We start from the raw sequence: 18,530 nt of genomic DNA on the forward strand, positions 1-18,530 counted from the left end.
TCAAGTTATTTGAGAACTCCAACAAGTCATTTATTCTCATTAAGCCTCAATTTCCTCAAAGGAGGGGTATTAATAATTTTTGTACACTCAGAAAAATTAACTGAACAATTTCCTCTGAACAATAGTTTTTATTGCAATCCTGCTGATCAATGATAAGATTTATGATAATAGATTGCTGTGGAAAGTCCCACATTTGTTTAACTGTTGCTATCTTATTTGGCCTATTTATTTTTAATTTCACTGGGATGCATGACATATAAGATCAGTCCAGTGTATTGGGTAGATTCAGGGAGGACACTAGAGTTGTTCATTGCTTGTTTCAGAGGCCCTGTGCCCACGTAGAGTGAGTACAAGTGAGACAAGAAGCTTTATGACATGTTCCTTGATATCACGAAGAGCTTGGATAAGAGAGGAACTTGACATTCATGGGAATTTATGGTGGCAGTAACACTAAAATAGATAGTGAAGCTGGTTCTCCACAGGAACCAAACACTGGAAGGAAACAACAAAATTTCCCTTTCATCAACAGAACAGATTCCATCCTGGGCTGCTGCTGCTGCTGCTGCTGACTCCTGACTCTTCTTCCTCCACCATGCTTTCCTTCCTTCCGCCTTCCCTCCCTTCCTGTCTTCCTCTCTTTCATCTTGGCTTCATCTTTGTCTTACTTCATTTCCATTCACCTATTTGGTCTCCCTAGTACATTTTACCTCTGCCATCCACTCTGTGTTAGACTCACCATACTTTCCTATCTCATCACATCGATGTATCTAGCATCCCTAAAAGAAGAATGAGGAAATATAAGTCTGTGGGCATAGTAATCCTCACTAGTGTTGAGCTTTGGCTACAGAGACCTACAGGAAGGCTCTGCTCCTGACAACCTATGTGACTTTTAAACTTTGGGCTTCTCTTTCCTATGTGTCAAACTTAGTTACAGATAGTACTCTTGTGTATTTTTTTGCAAGAGTTATATATGCATATAATGAGCATAGTGCAATTGTGATTTGAAGGGAATGCTCAAAATGTTGCGATTAATTATTCATAACAGTAGGTGGCACCAAAATTTAAAATCAAGAGCTAAGATGAAATGTGCTTTATCATAGAGTATCACAGAAGGAAGCAGCAAGCTGGTGATCTGAATACCACTTCCCTGTTTACTGAAAGACCCTCTCTGCTGTCCAGACGCATGTAAAAATGTTCAATGACAGTAATGTAAATGACCTGAAATGTTGAGCACAGGAGCTTCATGCCTCTGCAATCAAGTTCGACAAACTGATAAAATAAATGTGAATTCTCCAAAGTAAAATAGACAAAAGCCAAAGTAATACACTGACAAACAAGTCTGTTTTTGTCATGAGAAACCATACACATAAAGTGCAGGAGACAATGGATGTAGTAAATGAGTAATATATTAAATATTTTGATTTTCAAGTTTCAAGATAATATCATAATAGCAAAGAACGTACCCAGGAGACAGATCTTGGATTCTGGATACTGTTCTTACTTACAATAGAGTACCCCCTGCCTTCCCACAGATTATTATGGTCTAGAAGAAGGAGCAGCACAATATAGGCCTGGGAAATACAGTCCTATGGAAAGGTGACCAACTATTTAAATCTAACTTTCTAACTGAAATAAAGCCTCTTGAAAGTTCTCTTTCTGCCTCAGAATCATTGCCCACACTAGTAATTTTTGCCAAGTTTAGAGATGAGGAAGCCCCTTTGGTGTCTGAGGTTAGAACGTGATGATTCAAGGATGTGAAAACAGATCATCAGCATTGGCCTTCTGTCAGCAACACCGTATCTGAAGAAAATGCAGAGACGTACTTTAGATACTCAAGGAAAAGAAAGATGAAGCAAGTATTTCAAACTGACAAGCAGATCCGGAAGCACACACTATCATCAACAAGCAGGAACTCAGAGAATATTAATACAGCTCTCTCAAAGGCTAGCAAAATGACTAGGGACAAGGGAACACGGGATGGATGGCAAGCATGCGATGCTTAGAATCAAATCAGCTGATGGAGGGTGCACTCTAATAGGAGGCTGCCTCCCCCCTTGTCAGTTATAAGCTGGCAATCAGATATGACTTGTAATGGGGATTTTATTTACCGCTTCTCGATCGAGAGCATCCTGGAAATCCTTAAGTCGTCTTTCTTCGTATTGTTTCTCTCTGAAGATTCTGTTTTGCCACAACACTTCCTTTTCATGACGAACATGCATGAGCTGCACTGCAATCCTGCGCTCCTGCTGGGACTGACGCATCAGCCGGTGAATCAACTGCTCTTCCCGATAGGCTTCCTGTGAACACCAGCATGGGAGCCAATGACTTATCAAAGCCAAGTCCGGATTATCCACTGGACTCAGAAGTCAACGTGCAAATAATGTGTGAAAGGCATGACAGCTGTCTAAGTCAACTTCTGCCCTTTAGTTTAAATTTGAACACCCCTGCCCCAACGCACGCATATGCACACGCACTACAATGAATTGCCATGGAGTTTATTTAATCACAGGAGCCTAATATTAGATCTTTTTAGAACCATTATGGTATTGAAACTCACAACTGCTTCCAACAAGTTGTTAGTTCCTTTAAAATATAGAAAAAACAAATCATGTCAGTTTTCAAAGTTTTCTGAACAAGGGATGCAATTCTCCATTTATAATTACGTTTCCGACATCTGGAAATCAGGTATATGCACTTTCATATAACGACTCTGTAAAAATGATGAAGGTAAATACAGAACTGGTGCCTTCCCAGGGTGAGAAGTCAAAATCTGAGTAAGAAAAGCTAAAACTCAATGAACAAGGAAGCCTGGAGAGGGGGAAGTGACCTGTCACTCATCTTAGGCAATCTCAGTGGTCAGTGTGAAACAGAAAGTGGATGTGTTCTTGGCTGATGTCAGGAGAATGGAAAGGACATGAACAGACGAAAAAGCATTAACTGGGAATTAGATTGGCTGCTGCATCCTCACTTGTACCATTATCTGGCTGTGAGCTTTGTACAAGTAGTGCAGATTTTCAGGGCACCCATTCTTATTAGGTGGTAAAGAGGGACTTAGACAAACAAACAAAGAAACAAAAACCAACCAACCAACCAAACAAACAGTTCTCTAAGCCACCAGGATTTCTTTGTCTAAATAGAAGTATCATATGGAAAAAAGGAGGTAATTGCAGTTCTCAGTGGGGACTTGAAAGAATACTGGCGTTTCTAATTTGACACCTAATGATCCAATGATTCGTAGAAAAACTCTGGGATCAATAATGACACTGTCTCAAAGGATCTCTACAGCTATAGCAATGTAGGAGGAATAGCATACAGTTTTTTTTTTTTTTTTTCAGAGTAAGATACAAACAACAATCTAAGGTAAATGCTGAAACCTGAACTTTAGGTTTACATTAAAACTTTAAATTGAAGTTCAACAGAAAATGCATAAGACATTTATTCTGTTTATAAGATGTCTTAGTTAAAGTCATGAACAATTTCACAACAGGTGTTCTGTCTAGTTATTATATTCTAAAAATAGGTCATTGTTAATAATTCTTATCCTCTTACTATCCATTACTAAAAAAAAGCAGAATGCAAAAATGGCCACATGTTCTTCCCTTCGGTTATTCATAGCTTTGCATTGTGCCCATATATGAATATCCAACAGATGAATCTATTGTTCTATGCCTTAAATATGACATATGGCATGACTATTAACTTGAACTGATAACTGAGACATCAGCCAAAAACAAAAAATCCAGAAAACAACAACAGAAACCAAAGCAACAACCATAAAAACATCAAAAGGCCCTTGAGGTTTGACCTCTAAAATTCTTGTTACAGTTATTGAATACATGACCTGATCTACTAGAAAATGGAAGACTTTAAGAGAGAAGGTACTTCTTCTGAGCAGGATCTCATCAGGCTTTTGGGGGTCAGCTAGCACTAGCAAATCACCAACTGATGCCTTAACAGCCCAGCCAAGAGGAGCAGCGATGTACAGCTGAACCCACCTGCTGGTGCCCACTAAATTGTGGTCTAGTTTGGAATAGACAAGCCACAGTCTCAAACATGTTTTTTAAAATATGAAATTGCTTCATTACTCTAAATTAATTCTATAAGATTAGGCTGTGTTTTCATAGCAAGATATTTTAGCTGTCCAAATGTACTCTGGCTAGCCAACCCTTATAAGGAACATCCTGGTGTGGTGACTCTGGTTAGTATTAGTACTGAGATTAAATTGGGAAAAAGAGAGAAAGAGAGAGTATCATGGGATGGCTGCATCAAGGCTATGTGTGTTAAGTTTCAGTTTGAAGATCTATAAGGACCTTCACATAAAAGTTAAGTGGAAAAGATTTTGTTGCTGTTGTTCTATTATGGAAATAGTTCATGTTTCAGAAGTGGATTGTTTACTAAAATTTTAGTGAAATATAAGATAGTTTCTCATATAAACTTATAAAATAAGATATGTGATGGTTGCTAATAAGGAAGTCAACAACCCTAGAGCATAGTTGTATTATTCTGTATTTAGAATGAATAAATGAAAACAATAGGATTCAAAGACAACATAATCTAGAATATCCTCAATTTTATTACAGGCTTTTCCACTTCTATGAGATGAAACTAGGAGTTAACTTGAGTAACAGTTAACCAGCTTTCCAATTGACTGTCATGGAGGACTTTGCCACTGTACTGCTTACAAATAACTAAGTACCTAAGGTCTATAGTCACTAATAAGGAAGGAGGGTACTTTGAAAATTTATAACTAAGGGTTTTGCTTTTCTGATGTAAGGATCTACCTATCACATCCAATTCAGAGTGACAGACAACATGTTATATAAAATACTTATTTGTATAAATTCAAGACCATGTATTCTGAAGTGCTCAGCACTTTTAATGTAGAACTAACATCAACTATCTTACCTCCTGGGCTTCATGGGCTATTAACTGGTCCATCAACAACCTCCGCCGTCTTTTCTCCCTTTGCTCACGCGCAAAAGCATCTTCTTCTAGGCGTTTCTGGATCTTTTTAATGTAGTCATCATCTGAGTAAGTGTTTAACAAATCAGTAGTTGTCTGGTCTGTTGTTTCTAAAGAAGTCTTGGATGCACTAAGGGTAACAAATCATTGTTAGATTTTTGTTTTGTTTTGTTTTTCAAGACAGGGTTTCTCTGTGTAGCCTTTCCTGGATCTTGCTCTTTACACCAGGCTGGCCTTGAACTCACAGAGATCTGCCTGCTTCTGTCTCCCAAGTGCTGGGATTAAAGGCATGTTCCAGCACCACTCGGCCATTGTTAGATTTTAACACAATGTAATTACATGCCCTTTAATTGTTATCATGGAAGTCTTCTGGAGGAGGCTTCTTTTAGTTTATTTTTAATCTGTTGATACAAGCATTGGCTAAACTTTGAAGCCTGTAGCTTATTTGTAGATTCTATTTACTTTAGATCAGTATTTATCTCTACCTCTCTGTAGTCCATAACACAGCTTTTTTCTTTTTCTCTTTTTTTCTTTTTTCTTTTCTCTTCCTTTCTCAGTTCTTATACTCTTCAGTCTAACTAGAGATTCTGGTTTCTTTCCTGCATCTTTCTATTGGTCTCTTGCTTCTCCTATTTTAAGTCAACAATAAGCAAACTATAGATAATTCAAATGTCAGGGAAGACATATCAGTGGCAATAGACTAGACATAGTCAATGTTAGCTTCTTGGGAATACAGTACCTGCATGGATGACCCCATTCACTATTATTATGTTCTCACCTACAATGGTGAAGTTACTCTAAGTACTCCCAAATGGATTTATGACTTCTTAGGGTAGTGTCCTAGCTTTTTCTAGGAACTTAGAAGTTCAAAGTTGGCCTGCTTAGCAAGACTTAGCAGAAGCCTGATATGGCATCAGCACAGATCTTCCAAAAAGAAGATGAACACCTTAAATTCAGTGAAATAAATGGTTCCTTGGCATTAAATTTATATTCATTAAAAGTTATCATTAAAAAAGCAATGTGCATAACAATTGAATCATTAATACTCATATGCATATGTCTTTAAAAAGCCATTAGAATGCCATAGTACAGCTGCATAAGATAAATGATAATGTTACTTGCCAAGAAATAGTGAGTTTATATTATGAATTATAATTTTTATGTTACCACTAACACATTTAATTTAGAAAAAAAACAGAATTTATTTAGAAAAAATGGCATGTTACTAAAGTGTTTCATGACTAAACAGTTATTAATTTTCATATATGCAGAATTACTACTGCAAAAGCATGTTTGGTGGGAGATTAATACACATATAATACATAAATCTTATTAGATTCTAGATCACAATTAGTCCATTTGCTGCTCCCAGCTAAAATTTGGACCTATGGGAAAAGTATTCTCTTCTTGTTCTCTGTACAAACTATTGGTGTGTGCTAAATTCCACAACTACACGGAGAATCATTGTAAGATGTAGTTATAAAACATAAAGTATAGATTAATAGAAATGGGATAAATATAAGAGTAAGAGCTAGACAATGGTAGGGTTGAGCTAATGGCCAAGCAGTTTAAATCTTAAAAAAAAAAAAAAAGTGTGATTCTGATTATTTTATCCATAGGAGGTCCAGACACGGTTGTATTGTGTCCTGAGAAGAGCTAAGGATAAACTGTTTTAGAACCCAATACACAGATGGTCAAGGCAGAATTGACCTTTGCTTAAGATTTATTACAATGAAAGCCCATCATAGTGGCTCAGGCCTATAATCTCCACACTTGAGAGATAAAGGCAAGTGAATTTCTGTGAGTTCCATGCCATCATGGTTAACATAGTAAGTTTAATGCCATCCAGGACTACATAGTGAGATCCCCTACCTACAGAAATAAATAAAAACATCCTTTGGGCCAGTTTCAAAGGCATTTTTAAAGGTTGGTATAATTAAATGTTTGTGGAAGTTATGTGGTCATTCAGGAAAATTCTTACTATTCTGTGCTTTTACAAAGATTCTGATCTAGATTCAGTATAGGCTAATTGCTTTCTAAACACTGTGTTTATACTGCCTAAAATCTACCTAGTTCATGAATTCTCTGTTAATTATCATTCTATTCATCCTCCCAACCACCCACCTATTCATCCATCATCTCACAAGCTATCAAAGGCTCCAAATGCAAGGTAATGACAAGGAGCTGGAAATGTTGCATCCCCCAGTTCAACAATTATACAATTAAAAATGCATCAAAATATTACATTGTATCTCATAAATATACATTTGTTAGTCAAAAATTAAAGTCATACGGAAAGACATAAAAATGCTGGCTATGCTGATTGGATTTGTTTAATTAATATCTATATACAACAAATTGTCACACCATATGAATTTGTAAAATTAAATTAGTAAAAAAATTCCTTAAAAATAAAAGAAAGCTATATGGTTGTTTCATTGAAGATATATTTATTTTATTACATATGGGCATCTTGAAGATAGTGGTTATGTTTTATCGATAGCTGATTGTTTGCCAAACATTCATAGAATAATGGATATTTATGTAGGAATTATCAGTATATAAATTATATCAAATATATATTTTGATAATTACTTGGTATATCTATCACACCAAATGCCAAACTACAGCATCCAATAAAGCTCAGCTAAGTAAACAGACTACTGATAGGATTTAATATTTGTCTTAAACAAACAAAAACAACATCTAATGAATAGGACACATGTAGAGATGGGGCAGTCATAGGAGCTCCACATTGCTAGCACCAAAGCTTTCCATTTTCCACCAAAGGAAAAGGATGGGTTTTGAGGTGACATCCCTTGTCTTTGAAGGACTTTTCAGGCATGGGCTACAAAGGGAGCAACAGCTGCTACTGTTCTTCAGATACAAGATATTTGCATGTACACCCACACCCCCCCACACCCCCCCCCCACACACATGTAAGAATAATAAAGAAAAAGAGGATATCAATTTAAGAGTGGGAGACATGGGAGGGATTAGAGGTTTCTGGGGGTGCTGAGGAAAAGGAAAGGGGAAAGCGATGCAATCCTATGATATTAAAAAATATATCACAAAAACTTTAACCCTTTTTGCAACAAGTTAGCATGAAGTTTCTAAAGGATTTCAGAAAATCCTGAGCTAAAACTTCAAAAAGAATTTAAACAGCAGTTTGTGATAAAGAGGCTTTAAAAAGGCCTATGGTCCTATAACTTTGGTTTTCTTTCTCAGTTTGCTTTAGATCAATGCTTCCTGGTAGTTTTCTTGCTGTGGCCATGAGAGGAGCTATTTGTGCAGCACATTGTAAGAGATTTCTTTGCAGGTGAGGCTGCTCCGAGCTCCAGAGAACTGACTCCATGGTGACTCCAGCTGTGTCCTGTCCTACACTGCTGCTCTGAGATGGGGGAGGGGGACACAACACGGGAGGATGGGGGGGACGGAGGGGGGGGGGGGAAGGGGGGACGGGACACACGACTCTATTCTATGCCCACTCCCAAGTGCCATTGGAAATTTCTGGCAGGATTAAATGGAACCTTCTGGGAAACACACACAGTAACCACACACACACATACACACACCCCAAAAACAAAAACAGAAAGGAATTAAAAAAAAATAGCCTACACAAAGTACCTCCCATGCTTATAGATCAAAATAATCAATATTATGAAAGTGGTTACATTATATTATTGAAAGCAACATACAGATTCCGGATGCTCACCACTAAAATTATAAAATTCATGAGGACTCTAGATACCCAAAGCAATTTAAACAAAAAGACAGATTTTGACAATATTTTAATACCTGATCTCAAAATATAAGACAGAGATATGGCAACAAATCCACTATAATAATGCTCAAAAATGGACATGTATACCAATGGGCTGGAATACAATACAGAAATGAACGCATGCAGCTACAGCCACTTGGGTTTTGACACAGATACCAAACTTACATTGGAGAAAAGATTGGCCTCCTCTGCAAAATATTGCAGGGTTACCGAAATATTCGCATGTAAAGAGTAATACTTATTCCCTTTTACTTGCCTTACATGAAAGTCAGTTAAAAAAAGCTCAAAGGCTGTAATGTAAACTCAAAGATTTTAAATTGCAGGGGCAATAGGTACAGATAAGAACTCATCGTAGAGGACTAAACAGCCCAGGAAACAGTAGCAAACATTGATAAATGGTCTTGAATGAAATTCAAAAGCTCCCACATGGCAAGCGAGACAAGAAACTGAAGAGACAAAGGTGGGCTGACAACCCTTCCTTGTCACCTATGCATCTTGGGTTCTGGTTTTAGGGGACAGTAGCCATACTAATAAAGGGCATGGGGATCAAGGCAGGGTGTCAGGAACTCGTACAGAAGGTAGCAGAAAGGAAAATAGGTCTATTTTCCAAGTTATTTGATTTCCTTTCCATACCTGACCTCTTACTATTTATTTCCTAAGTCTCCATTCTTCACTGGACTCCATAATTTGCTCATTTAGAAACATTAAAATGGAACTCAAGTGTGTTGTTTACTTGTGTATTTTTCCTTTAATATAGAATTCTTTAACACTGTATGAGATGTAAATATGTAGAGATTGGTTAGTTTCCATTTTTAAAGGCAGAAAGCCCTACACTGCTCCCAAAAGAGTAGCCTCCAATGGTTTATTTTCAAGGAACTACAATAAGAAATAAAAGGCTATGAGTCATGTTTATATTTAGGTAAATTAAGCTATCAAGGAGGCACAATTTACCGAAAAAAGCCTCATAAACTTGCATAACATTTGGTGAAAAACTTCATTCAACAACACATTATTGCTATACTCTGTGATAAACAGAGAGTGTGGCATGAAATAAATGAAACTAGAGTCCAATTAAGGCTTTCCCACAGCACGTTTAAATTAGTGTAATGATTTTAGTAAATGTTTTAAAATGTATTTGAACTCAGAAAAATAAACACAGCACAGAAAAGTACACAGACTTTACATTTCCTGATACTCACTTTTCTAGTCTAGATCTAAATGGTTAGTGAGTAAATAATCTGAATTTTAAGTCACATTGTCTTTTCTCTTTCATATACTCCTTTAATAAGCCTCCAACGTGGAAGATCCTTCAGTAACTTTACTACATAATCTATTTATAAGGATTTGAAGTTATTCATGGCATATTTTTGTGATATAAAACATTATATCCTACCTTTCTTTGGCTTGGAGATCCTTTTTTATTAGGGCTTCAAATTTCTTAATCTCATTGGCCACGTCCTTTAAAGAAAATTCACCATCAGTTCCCTGCCTTTAAAAGCCATTGGAAAACTTCACGTTCAACCAGTTTTAAACTGTAACACATAGTACTATTTCAAAATAATTAGGAGTAAGATAAGACAAGCTGCCTTTGGGAATACTTTTATAATTCTGATTCATTCTTTTAAAGGAGACTAACCTAAAACAATACAGAAGTTGTTTAACTTGAATTACTTAATTCATGATTTTACCTCTCTTTTTAAAATTGTGTGTACATGTGTATGTGTATGTATGTGATGTGTGAATGCACACATGTGTATATGTCTGTGTGTGTGTGTGTGGACAGACTACTGACCCTGTGGAGGTGAGACAGTTTTAGTCCTTACTTCCAATATTATTTTGGATAGGATCTCTTGTTTACTGCTAGGAATTCTCCTGTCTCTGGTCCCATCTCACAACAGGGATACTGGGATTACAGACACAAGCTACCACATGTCTGCTTGTGCAGCAGATAGTTTAGCTACTTATCCATCTCCCCAGAAAACACTAATTTTACCAGTGCACCAAAAGTAATTAATGAAGTTGAATTTATCAGAGTCCATGCTTTTTAATTATAGATATTTCTTGCAAGTGTTTGTGTTAGGTGTTTTAAATATCTCCCATGTAATCTCACTTTCTTTATGAACTTTTCTTAAATATTTTTAGCTTATGTTTATGTACCACTAATAAACTTTCATCAACTCAGGGAAATTTAGTTTTTAACTGTAAGAATGGATCCAGAAAAATATGTGGATATTATTCCTAAAATCCAAGTATAAGGTATTTTGTATTTTGTTAGAATTTAAAAAACAATATGTAGATTAATATTAAATACAGTAGGTTTAGGGATGAGAGACCTGGGCCATTATCTTCTTCACAGCAGCCTTGTACTACAATAAAATATGTCAGCATTTAGGTTTCAGTTTCCTGATTTATAAATGGAAGGAGTTGATACTATACTGAGAGAAACATGTACGAGTCAATAATATGTGAGTCAATAAAATGTAAAGTGGTAATCCATATCTTTGACTAATGTGGAATTAATAATAACCTTTGTAACCTTTCTTAGGCCAACAAAGAATATAAAAATTAAGGAATTATCATCAAAACATAGTATCGCTTCTCCATAACGTAACTAGATTGTATCCTCTTGGAATGTTGACACTCAGTGTGGTCGAGTAAAATATCTCCAGTGCTGGCATTTTAGTTTAAAATGTGTTAACAGCAACAAGTCAATTAACATTTCTGGTACTCATAACAAACTACATTGCACGGTAAAGAGGAATGGTGTGTTCACAACTGCATCATATCAGACTCCCTATAAACATGGGACTCCAAGTAGACATTCCTACGTTGGGAATTTGATCTCCCTGGCCTAAAGTTACACCCTGCTGCTGAACAAACAGTAGTAAAATGAATTGGATATGCACTAGCTGGTGGAATTTTGGATAAGAACAGGAAAGACCAAGGATACTTTATAAAGAAAATAAGAATCTTTAGAAGGTTTCTGCACATTACAGAGAAAAAAACTATTCTTTATTTAAGAGAAAAACAAGACAACAGCAAGGGGCCACACCTTACCTCTGCCTCTTTTTTCTTTTTCATCAGTTTCTGAGCCTCAAGTGCTTTCAAAGTACGATTGGATTCAGGCTTAGGGATCTGTATAATGGCTGCTTGGATTTTGGCCATTATCTCATTTTGTCGTCTTCTGTTTAAACGTTGCTGAGTATGGCATATACATTAATTGATTTTTTCAGCTCGTCAAAATAATAGTCATGTAACATGTGTACAGATATACATATACATAAGATATTTGTTGAAAATTTCAGAACTTAGCAATTAAGGAATGCACAAGGTGTCACAACTGTATAATATTAGGAAGTCATTATCAACATTATTTACCCTGAAAACTATGATGCTAAAACACAATATTGAAATGCTAAAATTATGACTAAATGATGTATGTATTGTTATGTGTGTTGGGACACGAATAGCAAGGGTTCCAAGTAGAAAAAAAAAAAAGATTATATTTCTTTCCCAGTGCCACCTTCATGAGCAGCCCAATCATGAGAAGGAGAAATTCTTTCTCTCATGGAGCTCCCAAGGACTCTATAGACCCCAGCAGCTGCCAACAGAAAAGACAGTTTCCCCAAACCCATCCACCTACACATGAGTTCAGGGGCAATCTCAACTATTGGCCTGACACTAAAGCATAAAGCATCATTGGATTATCTCTTAAGAAGACAGACAATAATTATTTTAAGGACAATATAAACAGGATGATATCGTTGAGAGAAAAACATATAAAACATGATAAAATAAAACTAAGTATCTTATTTTATGATAACATAAAAGTATATATCTCTACTAAAAGCAGTGTATTCAAACTAAATTCACTGATTCTTACATCAAAAGATAAAGAATTTAATTTACTGTTAAAAGGCAAAAATTATCATTTTAAAGCTTTTATTTCACTTTTTTTAAAAAAGGTGACTTTTTGAATTGCCTTATGTTTATTTCTTTATTTTAATAAAACCAGGAAAGTACTGGTTTGTTGTGTTTACTTCTTATGGCCACATTTCACATTCTCTCCTTTCCCACACCCTTTGTCTTTTCTTTCTTTGGAGATTTCCTGCATTAGACTTAGCTTTTCAAACTTGAACTGGCTGGTTCAGTGCCAATCAGTCCCAGCACTTGACCTCAACTTAAACACTGGACTTAGAGTGTCCAGTCTCTACCACACAAAGGCATTGAAGAATGACTCTGCCCTCTGGCAAGTAACAGAAGGCTTCCTAAAATTTGCCTCTTGAATGTTTCCCTCCTTCCTCATAAGAAGCTGCCTCTACTCAGGATATATTAATTTCTTATCATCTTAATTAATTTAAAAAGCAAGTTCAAATGGTATAGGACAAACCATGATTCCATTGCCTATAGTTTACACATTCCATAATCCAGCCATTTGAAATCTTTTAAAAGTCTTTAACGATGATTGTTTTTTGCTCCCGTGTCTTTAAAGACACATATCATTAAAGATTTTTCAAAGAGGTTTGAGAAGCAGTGGTGAGGACAGTGAAGTCAAGATGCTCAAGATAGTTGGAAAGGAAAGCAAACAGAGAAGTAACCCATCAACAAGAAACGGAGCAGGATGTAGAGATTGGGGGTTGCAGAAAAGGGGTCAGAGAGGGACATGGGGAAGTGTTCCTTCTCTCTTCCACAGGGATACAATGGTAGAGGCCCTTTGGCCAGTAGTGTAGCTAGCAGCAAATCATTTCCCAAAGAGGTGAGGCACAAATTTCATGCTGTGAAAGAAATAAAGTTGTTCCGAGAGGCAGCCAATGGTTCTCAGCCACCAGGCAGGTGAGAATGAGGGAGTATAAAGATGAAGAGAAGAAAATATTGTAAAAAGAAGGTTATGGTAAGGCAAAGCAAAGCCATGCATCACAACATGCAATCTATCTACACAGCTGCTTATGAAATGTGTACTTATTACAGGCAGAGATAAATCAAGAGTAGTATACTAGGTATTAATGAATTTCCATAAAAAATGTTCAATAGAACCTTTTCGATATTAAAGTGTCTCTGCTCTTCCTCGAGTTTTTGAAATTTTTCAAACTTCTCAATATTCATTCGGGCAAGATCTTCTTTCATTTGTTTACATTTTTCTTGAAACCTGCATGTAACCCGCATCAGATTGAAATCAGTTTGGCGTGGGATCAGGTTTTTAAGTCTCTAAATGAAGAAAGCATTTCAAAGGTTTCTGGTTACTGGAGAATAAAAGGTGTACTGGCATTGCAATCACACATAAGTTTTTGTGTAAAAAATTAATTTTATACACATCATTATGTTGATAGTTAAAATAAATTAAAACTATGTTATTCATAACATATTAATCACTAAGATCTTTAATTGTGTATGGTCAATGAAAACAATATTCATATCTCTTCTTATAAAATAGTGTCATAATATTAACATTTTTGCCTGCTCTTGATTATATCTTGTTTCCTTGATCAAAAGACCTCTTTACTTTTGACCCTCATACATCAGTTTTTCCCAGAAATTTTCCCTAGAATAGCAATTGTGTCAGTTTCTGTGAAATGTATTTCACATTTCCTTTGAGCTTCTATTCCCCATAGCCTATTGCCTTTATTTTCTTATTTCCTTTACCTCCATAATTTTTGAGAAGACAGTCTGTCCCCTCTTCTCCTCATTTTTAGACTATGATGTATACCACTGTACAGAAACATTTTTACTTTTGTAGCATGTAAACATGTAGTGGGGTGGGGCTTTCCCAATGTTATTCACTTGCAAGTGCTTGGCATGAAATGGGAACTCAATAAATATCTACACAATGGATGCCTGACTCTGGAAGTTCTTTACAGTTGGTTGTATATTGTCTTCTTTAAGCTACATGAAAGTCCAGTGTCATGGCAGGCAGAAATAATCATTCTTGCTTATGCAGCTGCAGAGGCCCCTAAAGAAATCTGAGCCAACTTAATAGCAGGAGACAGGGAGGGGAAAGGAGGAAGCGTAGAAAATACTGGTTGTTGTATGTGCAGACTCAGCAGGTTATATTTGGATGCATGTAATAACAATAGTTGAAAAATAAGGAAGGCATGAATTTAGAAAGGAGCAAGGAGGGGTATATTGGACAGATTGGAGGGAGGAAAGGAGAAATGATGTAATCATATTATGGTCTCAAACATAAAAGAGAAAAAGTACTTGGATACTAAGTATCTGTAGTATGGAGAAGAAACAGGAAGACAGAAGGGGTAGATAAACAAATGGAAAACATTAATGTAAAGTAACACCTGGGATGGCCAATGATACAAGTAGTTTTAGTGGAGTTTCCCCAAGGCTACAATCTCACAGCCAATTTGCTACACCACCTTTTCCCATGGGGAATGCCTATTAGGTCTCTGTATGTACCCACCTCTCGAAAAGCCTCGCTTCTGAGTTCCTGAAGCCTTAAATTTGTCTGGGGTTGCATGGTTTGTATTTCTAATCCAGTCAGCCCGGTTTTCTTCTTTTTCTGAAGAGCAATGTACAACTGATATAGAAGTTTTGTTGCCGCCCCTGGCTTCTCTGTGATGATGCTTTGGGCCACATTCTGATCAAACTGCACACCCAGCAGGTGAAGTGTTGGCTCCAAGCGGGAGAAATTATTAAGTTTGGCAGTTGAACCCCTAAATGCGACAATATGTTCATAATATACATTAACATTGAATTAAAAACAAACACCAAATGTCAGAAGTACTGTTAGGGCATAATACTGTGAATTATCCCACAACCCTTACATGCTTCCTTTTTCTTAAACGATTCAGTGATAAAATGCATGGCGATATTTTCCCATTGGTCATGTTTACCTGAACTTTATTATTTTGTAGAATTTAAAATTCATTAATTTTATATATTTATGTTGTAAATTGACAATAAGATTTTGCATAGGAAGTAAGTACAAAAACAGACAAGCAAATTCATTTCTCCAAGTGGATAAAAAGACTACAGTTTTGAAAATTACATTTTAGTCTAAAGGCAAAATTACAATATGAATGCCCATTGCATTAAGTTATCATTTATTATTGCTAAAATCTTAAATTAGTCCCAAATTTTATATTGACAAGCCCAAGAATGATCCTCTCAGACACTGTCTATAATTTTTAATTAAATGATATAACCTATGGAATCCATTATGTGTGTGGTTTATAGTAATTCTCTGAGGTAAAAAAGTATAATTTGACATTTTTTATTATTAATGATTGAATTTCAACATAGCCTCAAACTTTAAGAAACTAATGAATTGCCGGGCAGTGGTGGCACACGCCTTTAATCCCAGCACCTAGGAGGCAGAGGCAGACGGATCTCTGTGAGTTCGAGGCCAGCCCAGGCTACCAAGTGAGTTCCAGGAAAGGCACAAAGCTACACAGAGAAACCCTGTCTCGAAAAACCAAAAAAAAAAAAAAAAGAAACTAATGAATTCATTTTACTCTCTAAATGAATTAACATTTCATTAAATAACAATAGGTACTAAGGGTATACCTATTTATTAGATGTAATTAATTACAAAGACTTATTGACATATGGGGCTAGAGAGATATCTCACAATCAACTTGCTGTACTTCCAGAGGACATGGGTTGACTCACAGAACATACATGTCAGCTCACAGCTATCTCTAACTCCAGTGTCAGGGGATCCAGTGCCATCTTCTGGCCTATATAGACAGTAGGCATTCATTTGGTGCACACACAAAAAATAATTAAATTAAAAAATTATCAAAGTATTAAAATGAATAAGATGTAGTTGTTACTTTTAGGTGCTCATTGCTAATGAGAAATATATTTAAATTAAAAGCAATAAAATTGATATGTTGCTTCAGAAGTCTGAAATGGTCTATGGCTATTAATGTTTAATGAATCTGATGACAGGAGAGACAGATATTCAATGTATTACAACTGCTGTGACTTTATTATCAACCCAGATACACTTATCAGGTCTAGCCTTTGACCTGGCTTCTTATCTTAGCTTCCAACATTCAAATTTATTCTTCAATACAAAAAAGCATGTAGAGTATACTTGAATGCAAATCAAATTTCATACCAAAAGTTGTTTCTCATAATCCAGAGCTGACATATATTTGAGTGATTGTGCAAAACATGTGCATGTACCTTACCTACCATACATATTCAGAAAAAATGGGGACTGAGAGTTATCTCTCCAACTTAGATCTGTGTTGTGTGTTGGGCTGCAATATTTAGAGACATTGTAATACAGAAGAGAGAATACAAAAGCAATTACTAATCATTTGCATTTTTTTCAAAGCTTATCCCTACTGTCAAAAGAACTGACTGCCTCCTCTCACTTGGTTTACATAGCTTCCTGAATATAGTGTTTGCCTATTAATATTATAGTTTGGCTTGCTGTTTGTTTTTAAGATGGCATTAATGAACTAGTGCAACTACCAGGTATATAGCAATAATCCTCCCTGGGAGACTTAATGAATATTCTAAATTCCCAATCAGTCAAATTTTGAGGAACACAACTTGAAGGACCCTAGGAAATCTGTGATTGTTAAGGCTTCTGCACAACCAGCAGAGTAGAATTACCAGCTCTTGTTTTTGAATACAGAAAAACAGCTGGGACATCTTTGCTCTGGAGACAGAGCATATGATGCAAACGATGACCTCTGAGGGAATAAGGAACAGGCACTGGGGAAAGTTTCCTTGCCCTCTGCTTACACTTGCCTGCTAAGGGACTTAGGTCTATTCTGCTGCATGCTACCAAGCAACATAACAAAACTTCCTCTCACCATGAGAGCAGCAAACCTCCAAAAGGTATTTACTTATTCTCTATTTGTTTTCCTTTTAACTAATCTGCTTTAGCAAAACTAACATGGTTTTAAAACAAAGAATCCTCTCAGAGTTGGGCCAGTTATTCTTAAAAGTGAGTCATTTCTAAGACATGTAACTTCATGTTTTTAGCAGCATACTATTTATAATTTTCACTTCTGACCACAATAAAGATATTAGACCAACTGCATACCTTGTGATCATATATCTTGTCTTAGGATTTCTACTATTCTGAAAAACAAACCAGCATGACCAAAAGTAACTTGGAGAGGAAAGGGTTTATTCTCATCTTATACACCCAAATAATCATCCTTCACTGAAGCAAGTCAGGTCAGGAACCTAGAGGCAGGAAGTGATGCAGCAGCCATGGAAGAGTGTTGCTTACTGGCTTACTCTCCATGGCTTGTTAATTTAGAGCCGCCACTCCTCAATATCCACACAGCATTGCTTCCAAGGACCCCCATGGATGTCAAAATCCACTAAAAAAGTGGCAATAGCATTTTCATATAATTTAAGTTCATACTCTCCTATATTTTAATTTAAGTTTAATTCTTCTCTAGATTACAATGGAATTTCCCTGGATATTTTCAGCTCATGCTTGAATCCATGGATAAAGAATGTAGCTGTGGAAGACCCACTATGTACCTAAAATATTGCATGAGACACGAGATTGGGATGGTCCTTTAAAATTTCTATGGCCATTTAGGTATAGATTGTGATGCTGATTTTTTTTTTCATTATGGAAATAATATTGTAAATTTACCAAGGGTGGGGATAATGCTTCTGTGCAACTTTAAGGATATTTCAATATATTTGAAGAGTGTTCTAGTTTACTTTGGTTGATGTAATAGACATTATGACCAAAAACAAGCTGGGGAGATTTTATTTGCCTTACGCTTTCTCAATCACAGGACATCATTGAGGAAATCACAGTAGGGGAATGAAGACAGGAACTGAGGAGTTC

The 18,530-nt window shown here is 36.2% G+C and overlaps 1 protein-coding gene across 1 annotated transcript in view; it reads right to left on the bottom strand.

Moving 5' to 3' along the window:
* Positions 1-18,530, bottom strand: part of Spef2 (sperm flagellar 2) — a 171,975-nt gene that overhangs the window by 132,304 nt on the left and 21,141 nt on the right. Inside the window, exons 3-7 of the mRNA XM_036206928.1 lie at positions 15,153-15,405; positions 11,804-11,944; positions 10,140-10,204; positions 4,906-5,092; positions 2,109-2,297 (exon numbers count right to left, since the gene is read on the bottom strand). Coding sequence (XP_036062821.1) covers positions 2,109-2,297; positions 4,906-5,092; positions 10,140-10,204; positions 11,804-11,944; positions 15,153-15,405 — 835 coding nt within the window. The remainder of the gene's footprint in view (positions 1-2,108; positions 2,298-4,905; positions 5,093-10,139; positions 10,205-11,803; positions 11,945-15,152; positions 15,406-18,530) is intronic.

The sequence above is a fragment of the Onychomys torridus genome, chromosome 15, assembly GCF_903995425.1.
Source record: "Onychomys torridus chromosome 15, mOncTor1.1, whole genome shotgun sequence".
In the NCBI taxonomy this organism is placed as follows: Eukaryota; Metazoa; Chordata; class Mammalia; order Rodentia; family Cricetidae; genus Onychomys; species Onychomys torridus.